General features: G+C 39.1%; 1 protein-coding gene across 1 annotated transcript in view; it reads right to left on the bottom strand.

Annotated features, from left to right (window-relative positions):
• galnt9 (polypeptide N-acetylgalactosaminyltransferase 9) overlaps nt 1-18,657 on the bottom strand; it is a 100,485-nt gene that overhangs the window by 59,648 nt on the left and 22,180 nt on the right. The window contains exons 3-4 of the mRNA XM_063489793.1: nt 15,597-15,763; nt 3,487-3,661 (exon numbers count right to left, since the gene is read on the bottom strand). Of these exons, the coding sequence (XP_063345863.1) occupies nt 3,487-3,661; nt 15,597-15,763 (342 nt within the window). The remainder of the gene's footprint in view (nt 1-3,486; nt 3,662-15,596; nt 15,764-18,657) is intronic.

The following is an 18,657-nucleotide window of genomic DNA, read 5'->3' on the forward strand; positions in this document are numbered from 1 at the left end:
GCGCAAAGCCACAGAAATCAGACTCCATCGCTCTTGTGGTGCAAAACGTTTGCTTATTAACTCCTGAAAAACAAGTGCTTCACCAACTTCTTTTTTTTTTTTTTTTACAATCTTCCTTTTACAAAGCTGAAAAAAAGCACCTGACACCACATAATTTCTATCAGTCATGAGCACTCACGGTGGAAGTAAGTAATAAAAAAGCCTCGAATGGGAATTTTAGCAAACTCTAGTTTGTTTTTAATCCCCATAAATCATGCTTATTCACCTCATATTTTTCTCCTGGTCACCCCCCACTCCCACCCCTGCAGTTGCTTAATGCCCCCCGTGTTTGAGAACCACAGTCATAAACCAACATGCTGTGAGGGAATGGGAAATGACTAAGTGCGTGATACAGCATGATACAATTATGTTTGCTTAAACCCAATAATAAGTTATGCGAAGTAGCAATACATTTCAGCTGCAAATGTACAGCACCTCCGGGGAATACCATGCCAATGAATCACAGCGATGCCACTAAGAGCTGGCAGCATTGTCTCTGGTTCAGTATGCATAGGCACTGTGTACAAGGTCATTGAGGGATATTCACCACAACATCTAGAGGAAACATCCATCTCACTTATCACTGTATGTGTCATAGTGAATAATCACATTATGATAAACGGCTTCTCTTCCGTTTGAACAAATAGAAAGTGTAGATACCGCGAGTGAATCTGAGTAAGAGAGTGCATGATGTTTGCAGGCATACAGTAGATAATAAATGCACACACTCTCTCATACACAAAGAAATCTAAGCGGCGTGAGCAAGCTTGTTGAAGTTGGCTGTCATCTCTTCAGTTGCTATATTCCTTTATCCGGCGACTACTACTAAAAAAAAAAAAAAAAAAAAAATCACAGGCATTCTGCTCTACTTTCCACTGACTTCTGTAAATAACACTTCATGCAAAAAGCAAAAACCGGAGCTGCAAAATAGAACAAAACTAACAAATCTACAGCTGCAGGTTGTCAAAGGAAGACGGAGGTGACACATCGGTGAAGGTGTGTGGAGCAGAAAGAAGAGAGCGTCGCACGGTGGCAGCAGATTAGCCAACGTGAACAAAATATGCTGAGGTGGCTTTGGCATGTGGAAGAGGGACGGATGGAGAGGAGGAAGCCTACGCGGAGGTGAGTGGGGTTTGTTGCATCAATGACAGGCAAGTCTACTTCTGAGCAAGAACAGATGGGGAAGCAGATGAGGGAACCACTGGGGTGTCAGTTATTATCAGATATGCACCTAGGCATTGATGCAACTTCCTTTGTGAGTGCTGTTTCCTGCCCGGGTCGTGCCACTTCTGGGCCCGTAGTTCCCATATGGGCCATAAATGGCCCGTCAAGCTTCAATAACCGCGGCTTATCAAGTCATCTCTTGGTAAAGGTCCCTTTGATTGCTGACTAATGTTGTGGTGGGATGTTTATAGGTCAGGCCCACTCTGACCTTTAGTGCTTTAATTTCATCTTAATGAAGCAAAACAGAACATTCTGATCACATTGTGCCAGTTTACAGAATAAACACACAAAGTTCCCATGTCTTTTATTATAAAAGTTTTACCTGTGAGCAGAGAAACTCTACTGGTAGTATAATAGAAAGTTAATATTGGAGTTTATATTTGTTCTAAAATAATCATTGTAGTTGCTTCATTTTCGGAAAATCCTTAAAAGCAAATTCATAAGTAAAGCTTAACACAGAATCCCATACTGTAGTAGTAAATGAGCCCAAGGAATAAATAATGATTGTTAAATGATCATCAAAATCATCACATAAAGAAAGACGAGTTTTAAAATGCTGTTTAAACCAGAATGACATAGAAACAATGTGCTGCATAGCCGACTGGATAAACGCAAAGATGATCTGGAGCATCTGTGGCAAGTGAGACAAATGGGCCATAACAATAGCAAAAAACCCCAAAAAGAAACAAATTCAATTGTAACTTTGGGCACTTTGTTACAGCAGCCTGTCACAAACACACATTACTTTTCCAAACTGAATTGTGAATGTAGATTTTGATCCATCATGCAGTACCATCTGGAAAAGATCTGACTGGAACAGCTTCATTTGTCAGTGTGACTATGATCCCAAACACAGTGCCAATGCAGTAAAAGCATGTATGATTGGAAAAATACACAACACTATCAGCCATGGATTGACCTCCCCAGAGCCCGAACCACAACATTACTGAAGCAATTTTGGATCATCTTGACAGAGAATGAAACAAAAGCCAGCCAGCATCCAAGGAAGAACTTTGAATATCCTTCGAGAAGCCTGTTTAAAGAAATTACAAGAAAGATTGTCTACAAGAGTTCAGGCTGTGTTAAAGAATAAAGGTGGTCATACTAAATACTGACTTTCAGGCTTGTTAGAATTCTGTTTTCATCAGTTATGTCTATTATAATATCAGTTTTCATCTTATTTTAAAGTGAACAGTGAAGTCTGGAGAGAAGAAGTGAAGGAGTATTTACTTGATTATATATTGCTTACATTTATTGTCCTAATTGTGGAAGCATTACAGTTTCTTGAATACACTGGAAATATCTGAATGTCATAATTATAAGCAAGATTTGACTTATTTGGCAAATTTTGGGAGGTTTGATCAACAGTTCCGTTGATTGTAGAGACATGTGCATAATTTCTTTGTGTTTTTCTTTTGACCAGTTTATGACTAAGAAGAACTGGCGTGACAACTGTCACAAATCTGAATAGCACATTTGGATGTGTTTACATTTCTTGCATCTATTTAGCTGTAAAGATCGAAAAGCATTCAGAGATGCTGTAGACTCAGTCTTCTGCCATCCTCCTCATCTTCTTCCTTGTCCCTTTCTTGACTCTCAGGCAGCTTCCAGGGAACAAAGCTTCATCCGACACTGACGGCATGACAGGCTCAAATTAGGTGCCAATTACATCTTTTTGAGTTACTTGTTTCCTGTTAAACTTAAGCAGCAGGCAGACATTGGACTGAGACCCCCAGAAGTAATTTCATATCACAAAATGAGCCCAGAGCCCACACGTAAAATAATTTTGAAATGCACAACATTTGAGCTACCTCTTTAATTACACTCACTCTCACATTTCACAGTGTTTGACTCGCTCTCACTTGTCGTAAGTGTGTATTTGCTCGACAGGTAATGCCATATTAGCCGGGCTGTCTTTTTATCCAGCTCTAACCAAAAGTGATTCTTACAATTTAAAAAAGGAAATGCAAAAAGGAAAAGGATTACCAGCTAGAAACCCTTCTGCATAATAAGCGCCATTGTCCTGAAAAATGCTGTCTCGGTTAGAACCTCGCCTGGTGTTTTATCAGAACGCTTAGATCAGACCAGACTGCATTAATTGAGTGATAATAAATTTACATGACATCCCTCTGTTCTAAAAAACATAAAAAGCAAAGCACAAAGGCAAAGGTGAGAGAGGACAGAGAAACGGCTTAGACCTTTTCAAGTTAAACATGACCTTACCAGCCGGTGTTGAACTCGACGTGAGCGTCAAAGAAGCCGACGACGGGAGCCGTGGCCGCGTTCCAGCCATGTATACGGGCCCGGATCAGACCCTCCCTCTTGCTGTTTCTCACAATCTTTACGAGGCCTGGGTAGCGTTTGTTCACATACTGATCCAAGTTGAATTTCAGCTCCACTGGAAGAGACCAGATTAGAGAGAGCCCTCCTTTAAAAGACACCCACATGACAACAGGAAAACATTAACAAGGTAGCTGTAGTCAGTGATTTTTTGCTTAAAAATCCCTTCTTTTCCCTTTCAGAGTGTTTAACTTTTAGATTACACCTAAAGAGAAATAGTGATCACCAAAGGTACATGAAAATGCAATCCGTTATCTGTATTACTCACTAAAAAAGCCATTACTTTTCTTTACTAAGTACTCATCAGCAAGAGCAATCAGCAGCATTACTTTCTTAGCCAACCCAGCTCTCATCAAACACACACCTCATCTACTCTGAGTTTGAAGCTTTATTCAGTGATTCATGAATGTGTGCTTATCAGTGACTGAGGTTTGCCAGCTCAGTCAAACAGAGAGACAGAGCCTAACAGAGTCCTGCCCATCCCACAGGTAAAGACAACTGATCGCCCTCTGGTGACTTTACATGTGGTCATGGTGCCTCCTGGTCAGTTACTTCTGCTAGGAGACCAAGAAAATCAGAAAAACATGATTATATACCTCCTTCATACCTCCAGTGTGGTATGATGTACTACAAATGGGACTAAGGTACCCAGAACAAAGTCTGTATGAGCTGAAAAGCTGAGCATAAGTGCATACGAGAAATAAGACCCGAGGCATCAACAAGAAGAAGAGGGAAACATCTGGGATCCTGACACTAAATATGTCTACTTGTGCAGTAAGCAGTTTGTCACCAAGTCAAATATCCAGCTGTCAGTTTTAGTTTCCTGTACTCTCCAAGTTAAACTGAAGCATTTTCACATCAGTGTGTATTGGAGTGAAATTTGGATAAATTCAAAAGGCTGTGAAATACATTAGCTTTCTTAGAGCTAACTCCACAATGTCCACTTCTGAAAATGTTGGGAAATGAAACCAAAATGCAATGAACTGCAAATTTCATCAACACATATTTTATTCAAAATAGAACTCAGAAAACAGATCAAGTCTTTAAACCAAGCAAAGGTACAATTTTAAGAAAAAATATAAACTCATTTTGAATTTGATGGCAGCAACACGTCTAACGAAAGTTACGACTGAACTGTGCTTACTGTGTTTACTGCTCTCATCTTTCAGCAACAGTCTGCAAGTGTCTGGGAACTGAGTGGACCAGCTGCTGGACCTTTTTTGGACGAGGAATGTTTTAAGCTGGTGAAAGGATCTGACTGCAGGCGGGAAAGTTAAGCACTCAGATTCTTTTAGTACGAAGCCATGTGTTTGCTAAATCTGCACTATGCAGCAGTATGTGGTCGTGCACCATTGTCTTACTGAATTATACAAGTCCTTTTCTTAAAAAATGCTGTACTAGATGTGCAAGCTGCCAATTCCATAGGCATTAATGCACCTCCATATGACCGATGAAGGACGCTTCTGAAATGACTGCTGAGATTAAGCTGGATGGCCTCTCTGCTCTTTAGTCTAGATAATTTGTGCATGTTTTCCCAAAACACATGACTTCTTCTTTGCATGCAGGGCTTTAACCAGCTTTTTTGAATTTCTGGAAGTGTTCCTGAGCCCCTGCGCTGATTTCCTCAACAAAATCATGCCTGTTTTTAATGTCTCTTGCACACAGAGATTACTCCAGATGATCGTAATCTTTTGATGATATTATGAACTGTAGATGATGAGATACTCAAAATTTTTACAATTTTTATTTTGAAGAATATTATTTTGTATTTTCTTCTTAGAAACTCTCCTCTTTAGGAGCTTTTACTTCTCCAGCCTTTTGCTGCTCCTGTCCCAACTCTTTTAAATGTGTTTCTGCTATCAAATTCAAAACAAGCCAATAATGATTTTTTCATGAAATATTAAAATTTGTCAGTTTAAACATTTAATGTGTGTTCTGCGTTCTATTGTGAATAAAATATGTGTTTGTGAGATTAGCAAATCATTGCTTTCTGTTTTTTCACCTACATTTTACAGAGTCTCTGCACTTTCATATGATAACATCTGCTATAACTACAGCTATCTTGTGAATGTCTCTTTATGTTATCAGATAAATGATATTTATATGAATAAAACTAAACTGAGTTGAATCATTCAGAACTTGAAATGAAGTTTGAAGCTTCACCCAACTTAACGCTTTTGAAAAAAAAGCTCAGTTTTCTTCAGTTGTATTGCTTCCATTAAAGCATCTTTTAGAGGACAATGGTGGATTTGATGTACTCGTTAGAGGCTTATTCAAGACAATCAACTTGCAGCCATTGCTGACCTGCAATAAAAATGGCTGTGTCGGGATACCAGCAGAATATTGCTTACTTAAAAGCATTGCAGGCTTTCTCAGCATCAAACCATGGATATACTAAAGGTTTCAAAGCAGACAGAGCACAGCAATCTAAAACGTTTAGTCTGATAGAAACTTGATCAGTGGAATCCAAACCGTAATAAGACAGACCAAAAGTGGGTACGCCATTAGAAGATCAATACATCAAGCTTTGATCATTGATACAGAATTTGCAAACCAAATACAGGAAGAATCCAGAAAGTCAAAGTTCTGTCAAAAGAAAAATGTCTGATAGTGGTCTGAGAGGACTAAACACAAAAAAGAGGTCTGCTTCAGATTCCAAATAAGAACAGTAAAAACCTCTGCTTTGCATCTTTGTGAATAAGGATTTATAATGAAGCAGAACACTGATTCTAAGCATACTAAAAGCATGCTTCCATTCAAACAAAAGGGGAGCATATCAAACACAAGAATACTTAGAAATTCATCCAGTTTCCAGTAATTGTTTCATTTAATTAGAAACTCCTGGAAAACATGAGCTTTTCCTTTAATATTCAGTATAGATTTATAAGTACATTCACTATATTAATGTTGTGTATTTCTATTCTAGTCACATGAGACCAAGTTAACGATTTCTATACAAGTTACTGTAGTCCTAAGGCATTCCTCATCGCAAGTCTTTATTCCAACTGGATTATAATATTGTCTCTGCTCTGCTCTTATCTCACGGATGAGGCTGGCTGTCATCACTGGAAACAAAGTTTGATGGGTAAACAGCCAGTTGTGCAAATTGCTGTCTGTGTTTTGTTGGAGGATAGATGGCTGTTTGAGCTTCTCCTCTGGGTTACTGCTGAGCGCTCCACTTTCTGAGGGAGAGATTAATAAGGAAGCGTGTGGCACATCGGCTCTGAACAGCATCCAAACCTAGCTTCTGACTTCAGCTCGCAACATAAATCAGCCGGTGAAAGTATAAAAAAAAATGGCAGTCTAATCCCCCGTGTGTCATTGAGGAGACATAGTGAAGGATTGTCAGGAGTCTTTTTCTAGCTGAAGGTCTTAACATACAGCGGTGACTGCTGCAGGGAGAGAGGGTGAATTTCCTGGTATCCTACCGGCCCTCGAAGAGACAGAAAAAAAGCATGAGCATTTAACACTAAATTAACCTGTAATCCCACTAACTGCAGTACCTGCAGACCCCTGAGGCTTTTTTCCATCATTTTAATTTCCATGATTTTGTCATTTAGTTCCTAATGACTTCATATCATTCGTTTCTAGTTCTATTTTGCATATTGCTTTTTAAAAGTACCAGTATGTTGAGGTCCTAGGGGACCCCAGTCAAAAGTATCCAATTTTGGAGATTTAATAGATGCCCCTCATATTTGCCACGGGTCCTAGCTAAAAGAAAAAAAAAAAGGGTATTCTTTCATTTTGTAGACAGATACAGATGCATTAGATACAACTTTCCTAATAGGCAATTTACAAAATTGTCTAAGCTAGATTAATGGTGTTGGAGTCCATGTGAACAATACATCAGGTAAGTAAGCAATTAAACAGAATTTGAATGACCATTTATTACTGTAAATGTATTTAACAAGGGTGCCATGGTAACAAACTTTGAAGGCATACTAGTAGTTTGTACTTATATTGCAGCTTTGCCCCAGCTCTTATTTTGACACCATGGTACTATTACGAGTACTTTTGCCACTACTACAGAGCAGTCATCTGAAGCATTTTCTGTAAAATAATTACGTTTTAATATTTGTGACTGTGATGACATCTTTTCTGTTTTTGTAGTTGTGGCGGGGCGTGGTCTGAGAGATGGACGCACCTGCACAGCATCTGCATGGTGATGTGTGCGGCTAAGCTGGAAAGCTGCAGCCGCTGTGTGTACAGTATCCAAGTTAATAAAGCAAGTATGCTGAAAAGCATTGAACTGTCAGGTCTGCTGTGAGTCATTTACAGTAGTAAACTATTTGAGTACCTCCTCTGCTGATGTCACATATGAGGTGGTCATTTAGAACATTCATCCTGACAATCAAAATCAGCTTCTACTGTTTGACATTTTCAAATCACTCAAATTAAAAGTCAAGAGAAAAGTCAATGATTTTATGACTCTTTTTCCCCCCTTTATAAATCGGTAATGATGTGCACCATGGTGGTGTAGGTAGGTAAAAAGGTCCTGGGTTCTAATCCAACATCAGGGCCTTTCTGGGTGTAGTTTGCATGTCATGTTCTTCCTGCGTCTGTGTGGGTTCTTTCCAGGTACTCTGGCTTCCTCCCTCAGTCCAAAGACACGCAGTTAGTGAGGTTAGGTTATCTGATGATTCTAAATTGGCACTGTGAATGCAAATGGATGTCTGTCTCTCTGTTCCAGCACTGCGACACGCTGGCGATCCGTCAGCACCCACAGAAGAGTTGTAGCAGTTGGTCCCTAGCCACTGCCTAGATAACTGCTGTCTCCAGTGTATTGTACACCCACTCCATGTAACCAGCAGTTACTGTGCCTGTCATCTCTTGAAGGTTGAATGCTGACATTGACTTTCTGTGGTCTCTGGTCACTGCTAGTCACTTTCTGTGTTGATACCCCTTTAATGTGTCCCAAATGGTAAGAAGCATTCCATCCTGCAAAAGCTGGACTTATTAAAGTTTGACTTTTTCTCTTTCATCTACTTTTTATCCAGCTCTTTAAAGGATCACAAAGGGATGGATACAGATGAAAACGTTGTGGGAATTTAATAATAACATCACGTAAAATAATTTATGAACTATAAGGTTTGTAGGGTTCATCTTATTGCATTTAAATCAGTCACTGTTAGAAGCTGCATTGTAAAGCACCTCAGCAGCTTAGTTCTGATTGCACCCATAGCAGGTTTCGGACCTGTGCAGTGAGGCTCCTTCATCATCAGTCTACCCTGCAGCTACAATACAATAAAAGCTATTAGGGTGTAATAATTACTAGGCTTTGCTGGAAAGAAGAAAAGTTATGGGACTCTCTCTGATCCTTGCAAATAAAACGCTGGAATGCATCCATCGGAAGAGAGTTATGGAGCTGGGAATACATTTTAAAGTACTGGCAATGCAACATGGCAGAGGATAACTATCCATCATACTGTGAATTTAAATGAATACATACTCTACTGTGCAAGGAACACCATGAATCCCTGGAAGTCATGGGAGATTATAGAGTGCTGTGTTAAGGGTGGATGATGAAGTGTTACTGAACATTCTTTTTAAAGCCTGAACATTCACTCCTTCCTGCTGTCCAAAGAGATGTCTAACTTGCAGTCTATTAAAATTAACCCCCAGGATTTTCTCCTCCAGTAAGACCAGCCTCAGAACACCTCTTAATTATGTTTTTGTCTGGCGAAGTAAAATGATCACCTTCAGAGGAAAGAGATTTACTTGTGCAACACAAACCACAGGCCACATTCTTTTAACTCTGGATTTATTGACTTGTCTCAGACACTGATCCCTGAACAGGCCAGATATCGATCGCTTTCATCAATCATGAGCAGAATAGTAAAGTTACCTAATGGGTAAACTGGCTCACCACAAGTAATGTGATGATGGATTAAATATTAAAAAAGGAATCATGTGCTTGTCATCCTGACACGAAAGCTTCCAGCTGAAACGCTGCGTCAGAGTACAGTACAGTTCTTCACTGTAAGTGGAAAACGTTTTTGTCAACAGACTTCAGAGTTGCAGAAATGATTTGTGCCGCGGCATGTCAGCAATATTGAGGTCACCCACCTCTCGTGCATTTATTGGGAACAGCATGACAGTAAACTGGTTGGTGTTTGATCTTTTCCTCTTCTAACGTACCTGATCTTAATGTCTGTGCATCTGCTTCATTTAAAATTCTTATCGCTCAACATCTTGCTTGATTTTCTCTGAATAACTGACAGATAAATTGCTGGAGATACTGTACAGCTTGTTTGCTGCAAGCAATGACTGAAAGCTGTAAAAGTTGTAGCAGGCAAAATGCTTTTTGACATCGTTAGGGGAAAAAAGTCTACGTTAATCTTTCAATATATTGGAAGTGAAATTAGAGGGAACTAGAGTCCTGTAGCTACTCTAGGCTCTGTTATCTGGATTTAGAAAGCCTAGCCAGTTTTATCAGTCCAGACTAAAAGGGTAAAAAGGTTAACACAGGAAGTAAGACGTGGTGGTGCGATGGGCCAGAGTTTCCCCTGAGAGAGAGCACGATTCCAATCCCAGGTTAACCCTGTAACGCCTGAACCATGAAACAAAGAACATTTACATTTTTTTAAACTGAATTGTTTCTTGAACCTTCTATTAAAAAATAAATAAATAAACATCAATTTGCATATGTGAGTTTTAGTTGGAATAATTTTTGCATGTATTGCTTAAAAATTTGTTAAAGATTTTGATTGAGCAATTTCTTCATGTTTTTGTCAGGAAAAGAAAAATTAAGCTGATGACACAGAGGTCTCAAAGACTCACACAAGATCACATGTCTTACACTTGGGTAAGACTAAAGTCAGGCGTATGACTTATTTTTAAAACAGGAAAAAAAAAATCCATGCACACCTTCACCACCATGTGTTATATAAGGACAGTTTAATTTAATTTTTTATGTTCCCAGAACTTAAAAAAATTATGGAAACTTGGTGGCGCTTATTTAAGATAACTAAGTTAGAGCAACTTATTTATTCTGAAGAAAATCTAAAATCACAATATTTTTTGGCTATATCACGATACACGATGTATATCATGATGTGTTTAAATAACATTCAAAAACAAATGTTATTTTGAAGCATATAGTGCCTAAAATTGCACTGGTATACTCATTCAAATTGACCATTCCATATTTGTTTTCTACTTTGAATACAAAAAATCAGAATGAATTGAAAAAATTTTTAACCATCAGCTGCACACAGATGTTTTCACAAATGGCAGTATTGTCACAGTAAATCTCTATCTGTGGTTTTAACAAACAAATAGCAACAATGAAGGACATCAAGCAATAATTCATGAGACAAAATAAAACAAGTGAAATTACAAAGGTGCTCTTTTTTTGATTGTAACATATAAGAATTATAAGACAAAAAAATGTAGTGACCTCAAATTACAGAAACGAAAGTCTAGATGGTGGCTATAAAACGACTGACCAAGAACAGTCACAAGCGTCACAGCTGGTTTATTTAACGTTTTCTGTGGTGTGTGGGGAGACGTTGATATGCAGAGTTTAAAACAGTGATAACTTTGCAATGGATGACTTTTCAGCTGGTGGAATAAATTTGCTACCTTTTGCAGCAATAGTTTCAATAGAATATAACACGCATGGCAATTTATACTCGACGGTTACAATAAAACCATTTGAACCATCATACTTACCCCTTTTTCTGAGACTACTAGATGCAGTTAATAAAGAAATGGAGTTCTGCATTGTGCGAACTCTTTTTCTTATTCGTATATTTGTTTCAAGCCTTTGCTGGTGGGAGGAGCTTAGAGCAGAGAAAGAAAAGCTGCAGGAGGAAGGCTGTTTCTATTTTTCTAGATTTCTGTTTCCTGCTGCAAATTTAATCAAAGAAAACTCTTGTTCCTTAATTATTTCTGCAAATGAGGACTCAGTTCCATTCAAACAAAAAGAAATATATATAATTGTATATTCAATTGAATGTGCATTTTCTTTCCCTAATTAATTGTCTGTGAGAGGAATTTCTTGCTCTTTGCTAATGAGCACGCCCGTCTGTTCTGAAGCATAAATCTGATTTAATGTATGCAACGTTTAAAGCAATTCAGTATTGACTTGAAATTTATATTACAAGCTGTAATCAACATGGCTTTCAGTTTATATCGTGTTTTCATTATATGAATCATTAAGTTATCAATTTATGATGGTATCTGCTGGAATTTAATACTGTAGGCCTCATTGAGTCTTTCCTTGCTACTAGCATTATGAACAGCTATGAACTGGAGTCATCCTGACTGACACACACAGCCACAGCTCATCAATGGGGAAGGGTAAATTTAGTACAGCACACTAGAAGCAGTGCTACCTGTCATCAAACAAATGTCACAGTGAAGAAAATGTGTCGCTGTGGCATGGCAAACATGTTTCCTGTGTGCGATTCATTACTCCAGGAGTGGCTGTGCCTCAGTTCATTTCACTGAGTTTTACTTAAATGAGCAGGGACAGTAAGAGGCAGCCACTAAAGGTCAAACAGTCCAGTCCGCATGTTAATTTTCTAATGTCACAGCACCGCAACTCCCAAGACACCGCTCACACATCTGCACAAATTATCATCAGTGTTGGTAAACATACACTAAGAGAAGCTGATGGATGCGATAATGACCTGAAACTGACCTTTCATTACAGATGAATGAGGCAAGTGGTCAATTAAAGCACAGTGCAGTCACATGCTGTTAGTCATGTAGTGTGATGTCTGCAGACTAACGTTAACCTCTTTTACAGCAGTTTTAATTTGTCCGTTTTCCTGCGTAGAGACAACTTTATTGTGACAGTTTTGACAAGCTTCCATTCCTGCAGTGGCCACAATTCTGGGGTGAAATAACTTGTAAAGGAAGGCCGGCTTTATGTTTTGCTACTTTATGTTTGAGCCAGCATTCATTACTTTTTTGCTGAACCATGCACATGGACCAAAAAACAATAAAGATGAAGATAAAATCAAAAGAGTGAGTTGAATACTGGTATAATTCCAGGACTGAAGGGAAATGTAATGTTGAATCCATGCAATCAGTCAAAATGAATGATTATGAATGGATAAAAACATTGTAAACCCATATTTTATTACTTCACAAATACATAATTGATTTCCTCTTTTTTCCTTTTTTTCTTTTTCTTATTCCCCTTTAGGTAATTGCTTCAAAATTAGATTTTTGAAGGAGTTCTACACGTAGCCATGTACTTGGAAATGCAACCTAATTATGTATTTGTTTTGCAAATGCTGCTGACTGACTGGCTGCATTAATGTGTCCTACACTCTTTGAATGAGAACCTTAAAGAAGAGACAGCTAACACAGGCAGGTACTGGACCAGAAACAATCACACTAGACAAAACAGCAAGTGGAGACTGTGACATGACCAGAACTTGCATCATCGATGCCTTTGAAATGGCTGCTTTGAAGATGTTGACCAGGTCTGTGACCATTCACCAACACTCGCAGTGTTCAGAGCAACTTTGGCACTTCAAGATGGTGACAAAAACGTAGTCAACCTGCTACCAGGGCCATCAGTTTGCAATTGAATGTAGTCAAGTTGGCAACTACTTGCAGCTGTTTATAATAATGTAGTGATTAGCTATAATAAATCAGGAAAAGATCTGTGCTGGAAAACCTAAGATGCATGAGAAAATGACCAGAATACAGCCAGCAGAGCTGAGTCCCCTACTGCAAAGAAACACATAGAAGCTTGGCACAGCTGACTTGGATTTATTGAAATTTTCTGGCAATCTCTCTTCCTCTATAAATTGGACTGCAATTATTTGCAGATGACCTGCACAATCCCTTTGCAATTAAAAGTGGTTACCAGGCTGGGTATTGTCACTGATTTCTATAACTGATTCAATTCTGATTCACAAGGTTCAGATTTGATTCAATTGATTCAATTTTGACTCAGACAGTCAAAAATATTATCATTGTGATCATTTATCATTACATATCCATATTTTATATGTATATATAAAAACAAAGCTGACACTCGTGAGACTTCACTGGTGAGGTTTCAGCATCACAGCAGGTGCATTTGTGTCAAAGTAACTGAAGATAAAAAACAGAAAACATGAAGATTTTTCTGGCCTGGCTTTCTATGGCAGATAACCGCCTTAAAAATATTCTGCAGTAGAACAAAAACTGAGGAAAACCATGAATCAACATATGAACATTACCTAATGCTGCTGAAGTGAAGCAGAGCAAAGTTACAGAGGTTTAATTAGAGACACAGCTAAGCGTTTTGCAATTTGGCATAATTTTAAAAAAGTTTAAATTTTGAACAGCAGAAATGAGGCTTTCTTGTCTTTGATGAATTTGGATCGGAGAGTGACGAAACCTGCAGCTTCAGAATCTGTGAGATATCGTCTTTCAGCACCGACAGCATATACGTGTGCGTGTCGTCGGGTCGCGCTTTGTGTTTATATCTTTTTGCGGCATGCGTTTACCTGCTCTTTAATCATTTGCTGTTTTAGCTGTTTGGCAGTTGATAAAATAGTTTTGTGAGCTTGAAGCTGAGATTCTGGCATTTCTGGCAAAATACATTTAGATTTCAAAATCGATTCAGGATTTAATGAATCAAAATTGCTTTGTTCAAACTCGAAATTGGGAAATCGATTTTTTAAATCCACCCCTATTGGTCGCCCAGAGGTTGAGGACTTTGCATGTGCATACACTGGGCACCCAGTTGGTTATCGTAATTACTTGCAATCACTTGCTAAATGCAAAAACATTCAATTGAATCATGGGGCAACCACCAATTGCTTCTAGCTGGATGGAGGTTGCTGTCCTATCTTTACTGCAGTGTGACTGAGCAGCTAGTAGGAAACAAGACATAGGTGAACGCTATGAAGGCGAGATACATAGTCTAAAAAGCAGGAAAGAATAAAAAAGACAGGAAGCCAAGTATATTTCAAAGGGAAATGACTGCAGAACACATGCCAACCCAATTAGCCAGAGCTTTCGTATTACTAAATAATAACAACTGTTCCTCGTTTTAAAATAATCCATCGACGAAGTCACTGGAGAGGTTTTGTTTACTACTACAGTCCTGCCGATATAATGAGACATGAGGTCAGACTCCATTCTCTCTGTTCGCTGACTTTTAAAGCCTCCCTTTTTAATGGTCGGCAGTTAGAGGCTTAGTGGGGAATGGAAACATGCCAGTGGTGACTCCTGGTTTGCCTTCTTTTAGTATGTTATTTATGCGTCCTTTTCTTCTGCCAGCCTGAGGGAGGCAGGCTTGCTACTCAGTGCCAAGTGAAGAAGGGCCAAGCGTGGTCTGGAATCTAGTTCATTGTGACTCGCTCTCCAAACAGGAAAGCTTTGGGGAGATGAAGCTAAGCATCATCAGCTGCTGTGGGCACCGAGGAGTGGAGACCACTGAAGGATTTGCCCACATCGCCATGGAGACAGTAGTACACGGCAGTGTAGATGAGACAAATCCATCCCTGCTCCCCCCACTTTTTTTATGCTATTTTAAAACCTGGTGCTCAAGTGTTTACCCTCAGGGGTTCGCCATCACCTCAACCGTTACTCACAAACCCAAACAGACATAAAAAAAACTCAGAAAAGTGTGGTACAGGAACACATAAGAAAATACTAAAATATACCGTAGCATAAACAGACCAACAATTCAGACATGAATTTAAAAACATCACGCTGTTCCATGAGAGAAGACAGCCAGAGATAAATAAAGTGGCTGTCTCAACTGAATAAGCAAACCATAAGATTTTTTTTTAATTCCCTGTCCGAGAATAAACTTAGAGATAGGATCCTGATACAAAAAACAAAAACATGTTGCAATAAGGAAATACGGTAAGGGGTATCCAACCTTAGTAACTGGCTAGATTTCAATTAAAGCTGTCAGTTAATGTTAGAGAAAAAAGACTGACCTCAACACAAAAACAACTATACTGGTATTTTTTTAAGAGAATTAAAACTAATATAAGATATTATATTAATAAAACCGTGAAAGGTCTTACCACTGTCACTGTTGTCATCTACCAAGATGATCTCCTTCAGCAGGTGTGCCGGTGTGTGATTGACCACACTGTGGACGGAGCGCAGGATCACTGACAGAGCCTCATTCACAAAGATGAAGACTACTGAGATCTGAGGAAGGTCCTCTGGGTACGTCATCTGCTTACACCTGATAAAAGAAATGCAAAAATTATTCACTGATATTAAACCTACGCTGACTTTATTAATTGCATTTTTCCTTCAAAAGGATTAATATGAATATATTAGAGAAGAGAAAGAGTATATTCAAGAAGCGGTTGCTTTCTGCAAGGTAGATTGTGAGTTTTATACATGTATGTTAATGTGAGTCTACAGCAAGGAAAAGTTTGCCAAGTTTGAAAATTGTGGAGCCATCTCAGGGGTCTTGTTCTGACCTTCAGGAAAGCTGAAGCTGACACTTTGAAATGTTGTAGCAGGGAAATCACAGGAGTAACTCATGGCATTAATAATGGCTCTGTTCCATTTAGGTGTTCAGGTAAGCAAGGACCAAGTAGCATAGAGACAATGTCATCAGTTACAACCATATCAAAGGCTAAAATGTTCATATCAGAGATGTTCGTGAGTTGAATGTGTTAACATCGGGCTCATTGTTTGCTTCTGCTGGTTGGATTTAAAAAAGAAGTTTTTCCCTTGAGTGAGTAAAATGCTCTGTAAAAGAGGAATTTTCATAGTGCAAACACTCTTATATTTCTCTCCGATGCACAACTATTTATCTCAAAGGCAGAGGAATAATAAATATTATAATTTACTAATGACCCAGTTTTCATCTGCAAAAGAAAAGAAACTAAAGATAACAAAAAGACCACATGGAAAAACACACAGCACAGCCAGCCTACCAGAAACTCTAAGTATGACTTTGGTAACATGGAGGGTAAAGTTTGTTGTTATAGTTTCCTTTCAGTGCTAATGGTACGATGAAGACAACATATCCTAGTAGAAGCAGGCAGCCAAAAGTCAAACTGACTGCGTTTTATCTCCGTTGTGTGTAATGGGAGAGTGTGTGCTGAATGTGAAGAAGCCAAATACATGAATAATAAAGACTCAATAATAAAGATTGCTATTCTGTGTTCTTCTCAAATGTAAGACCAAATCAGATTCAAAAACAACGTACACAAAACTGAGATACAAATGCTAGAAATACTGAGCGAAACAACTATTAGACAATTTAACAAAGTCTCTGACGGCCATTTTCAGGGAAAATAAAAGGACCTACTCTGGAGTGGGTACTTCTGAGAGTCCCTGAAAAACTCAATGTTGATTGCTTTGACTTGGAACATGTGCCATTTTGAAAAAAAGGGGAAAAAAGTTACCTATTGGAATTAAGATAAAGAAAAACAGACTGCTGCTCATTCAAACATAATACCATCTGCCACAGAGGTGGAGAAAAAATAACATAAAATGAATGCAGGGTTGCATCTGTCACAAAATGATTACATCACTGTGTGAGTCAGACGGATCTTATACTGCACAGAAAAAGGCTTACAGGGCCAATCAGGGTGTCTGCTCATGGTTCCTGCAGTAGAAAGGCTGCTGATATGTTCGGTGTCCTCCTCCCTCTCCCATTCAGCCTCCTTTCATCCTTCATAACCGTGGAGCCCTCCCTATCCATTTTCAACTTTCTGCCTCCTCCTCACACAGACTCCACAGCAACCCCTTTTGTACATCTGTGATTAGAGTCCTACATCGTGCCGCTACCGAGACTGACCCAATTATTAAAATGATCTGTGCACTAGTGTCACTTGTTCTAAGTTCAAACATTCTGTCACGATGCTGAGACTCTCCTCGGCTAATAATAGTTGTTTTCAAGTCTGGCAAACTTCCCTGTCATTTCCGGAAAAATACAGTATTCTCTGAAAGACGCACTGCGAGTTTGCAGTAAGAAATAACAGTGTTAACTGGACAGAAGCACTTAACTGATTCCTATGGCAACTGTGAATACACGCAGTCAGCATCTTGCGATTGCCACCCCCCCCCACCCCCGCCACACGGCCCCAATTAGGCTCAGAATTCAATGCCTGACAAACACATTTCACTCACATCTGCTTTTATTTCCCCATGTTTTCACGTCCCTAATTCATTATGTGGGGATAATGAGGTGGCTATTATAACTGCTGTGGCTGAATTATTTACAAGAGCAGGAAACACTTTTAGTACTGTTCTGCGTCTGAATAGTGATAGAAATGAACTACAGGGTAAACAAAACTATGATTCCCATTTAGCTTCAGTAAATCCTTCTCAGCCTTTAAAGTGTTTTGCTAAATACGAAGACGGAGAGGCGCCAACGCTGCTGACATCATCCTTAGTCGTAAAAACAGTAATGACAGTGGTGATATTTTCAGTTATCACTATACTCATGTAGTCAGACATATTCTGACAGGCCACAAATGCTGGGATCTCCCAGATCAGCCGATCTTAGTGCCAGCTCACATTAGCCAATGGCTCAGCTGATGCATCCAATTAGCAGACCTCATCTAGGGTGCACTATTTAAGTTGTTTACCTGTCTTATCTATAAGCTGGTTACGCCCTGCTCTTCCCACTAGATCCAAATATAACTTACTGAAATGGAAATAACAATTTTCTATTGGCTGTAGTTGTCCTGACTGAAATTTTTTAGCACTGATATGAAAATCAAAACTGGTGTGTAAACTCTAAAAAAAAAAGAGAAGTAAACAAAAGGTATGTTTGCTGCTCGTCCACTCTTGCTGTGAGCTACCTCTCTGCTGATGCTCGGCTTTCTAATACCCCTGTGAACCAGAATGTCACTTTGACTCAGCAGCATCCGTGGGGTCAGGCCACAGAGGGATGGCCACATAGCAGATGGAGCCCGGCATGGTGCTATAGTTACATCCTTGTTCCACCCAGTGGAAGACTCCTGGTGCTCACTGCACAGCCACTTAGTGTCTGTGTGTGAGCGTGTGTGTTTGTGTGCACGAGAGTGAAGAAATTTCTCACCTTTTAACAATGAGAACTGGCAAAGGAAGAAGTAGCAAATATGTGAGATGGCACAGCAGATGGCATCTTAT

This window comes from Pelmatolapia mariae, linkage group LG12 (assembly GCF_036321145.2).
Source record: "Pelmatolapia mariae isolate MD_Pm_ZW linkage group LG12, Pm_UMD_F_2, whole genome shotgun sequence".
Taxonomy (NCBI): Eukaryota; Metazoa; Chordata; class Actinopteri; order Cichliformes; family Cichlidae; genus Pelmatolapia; species Pelmatolapia mariae.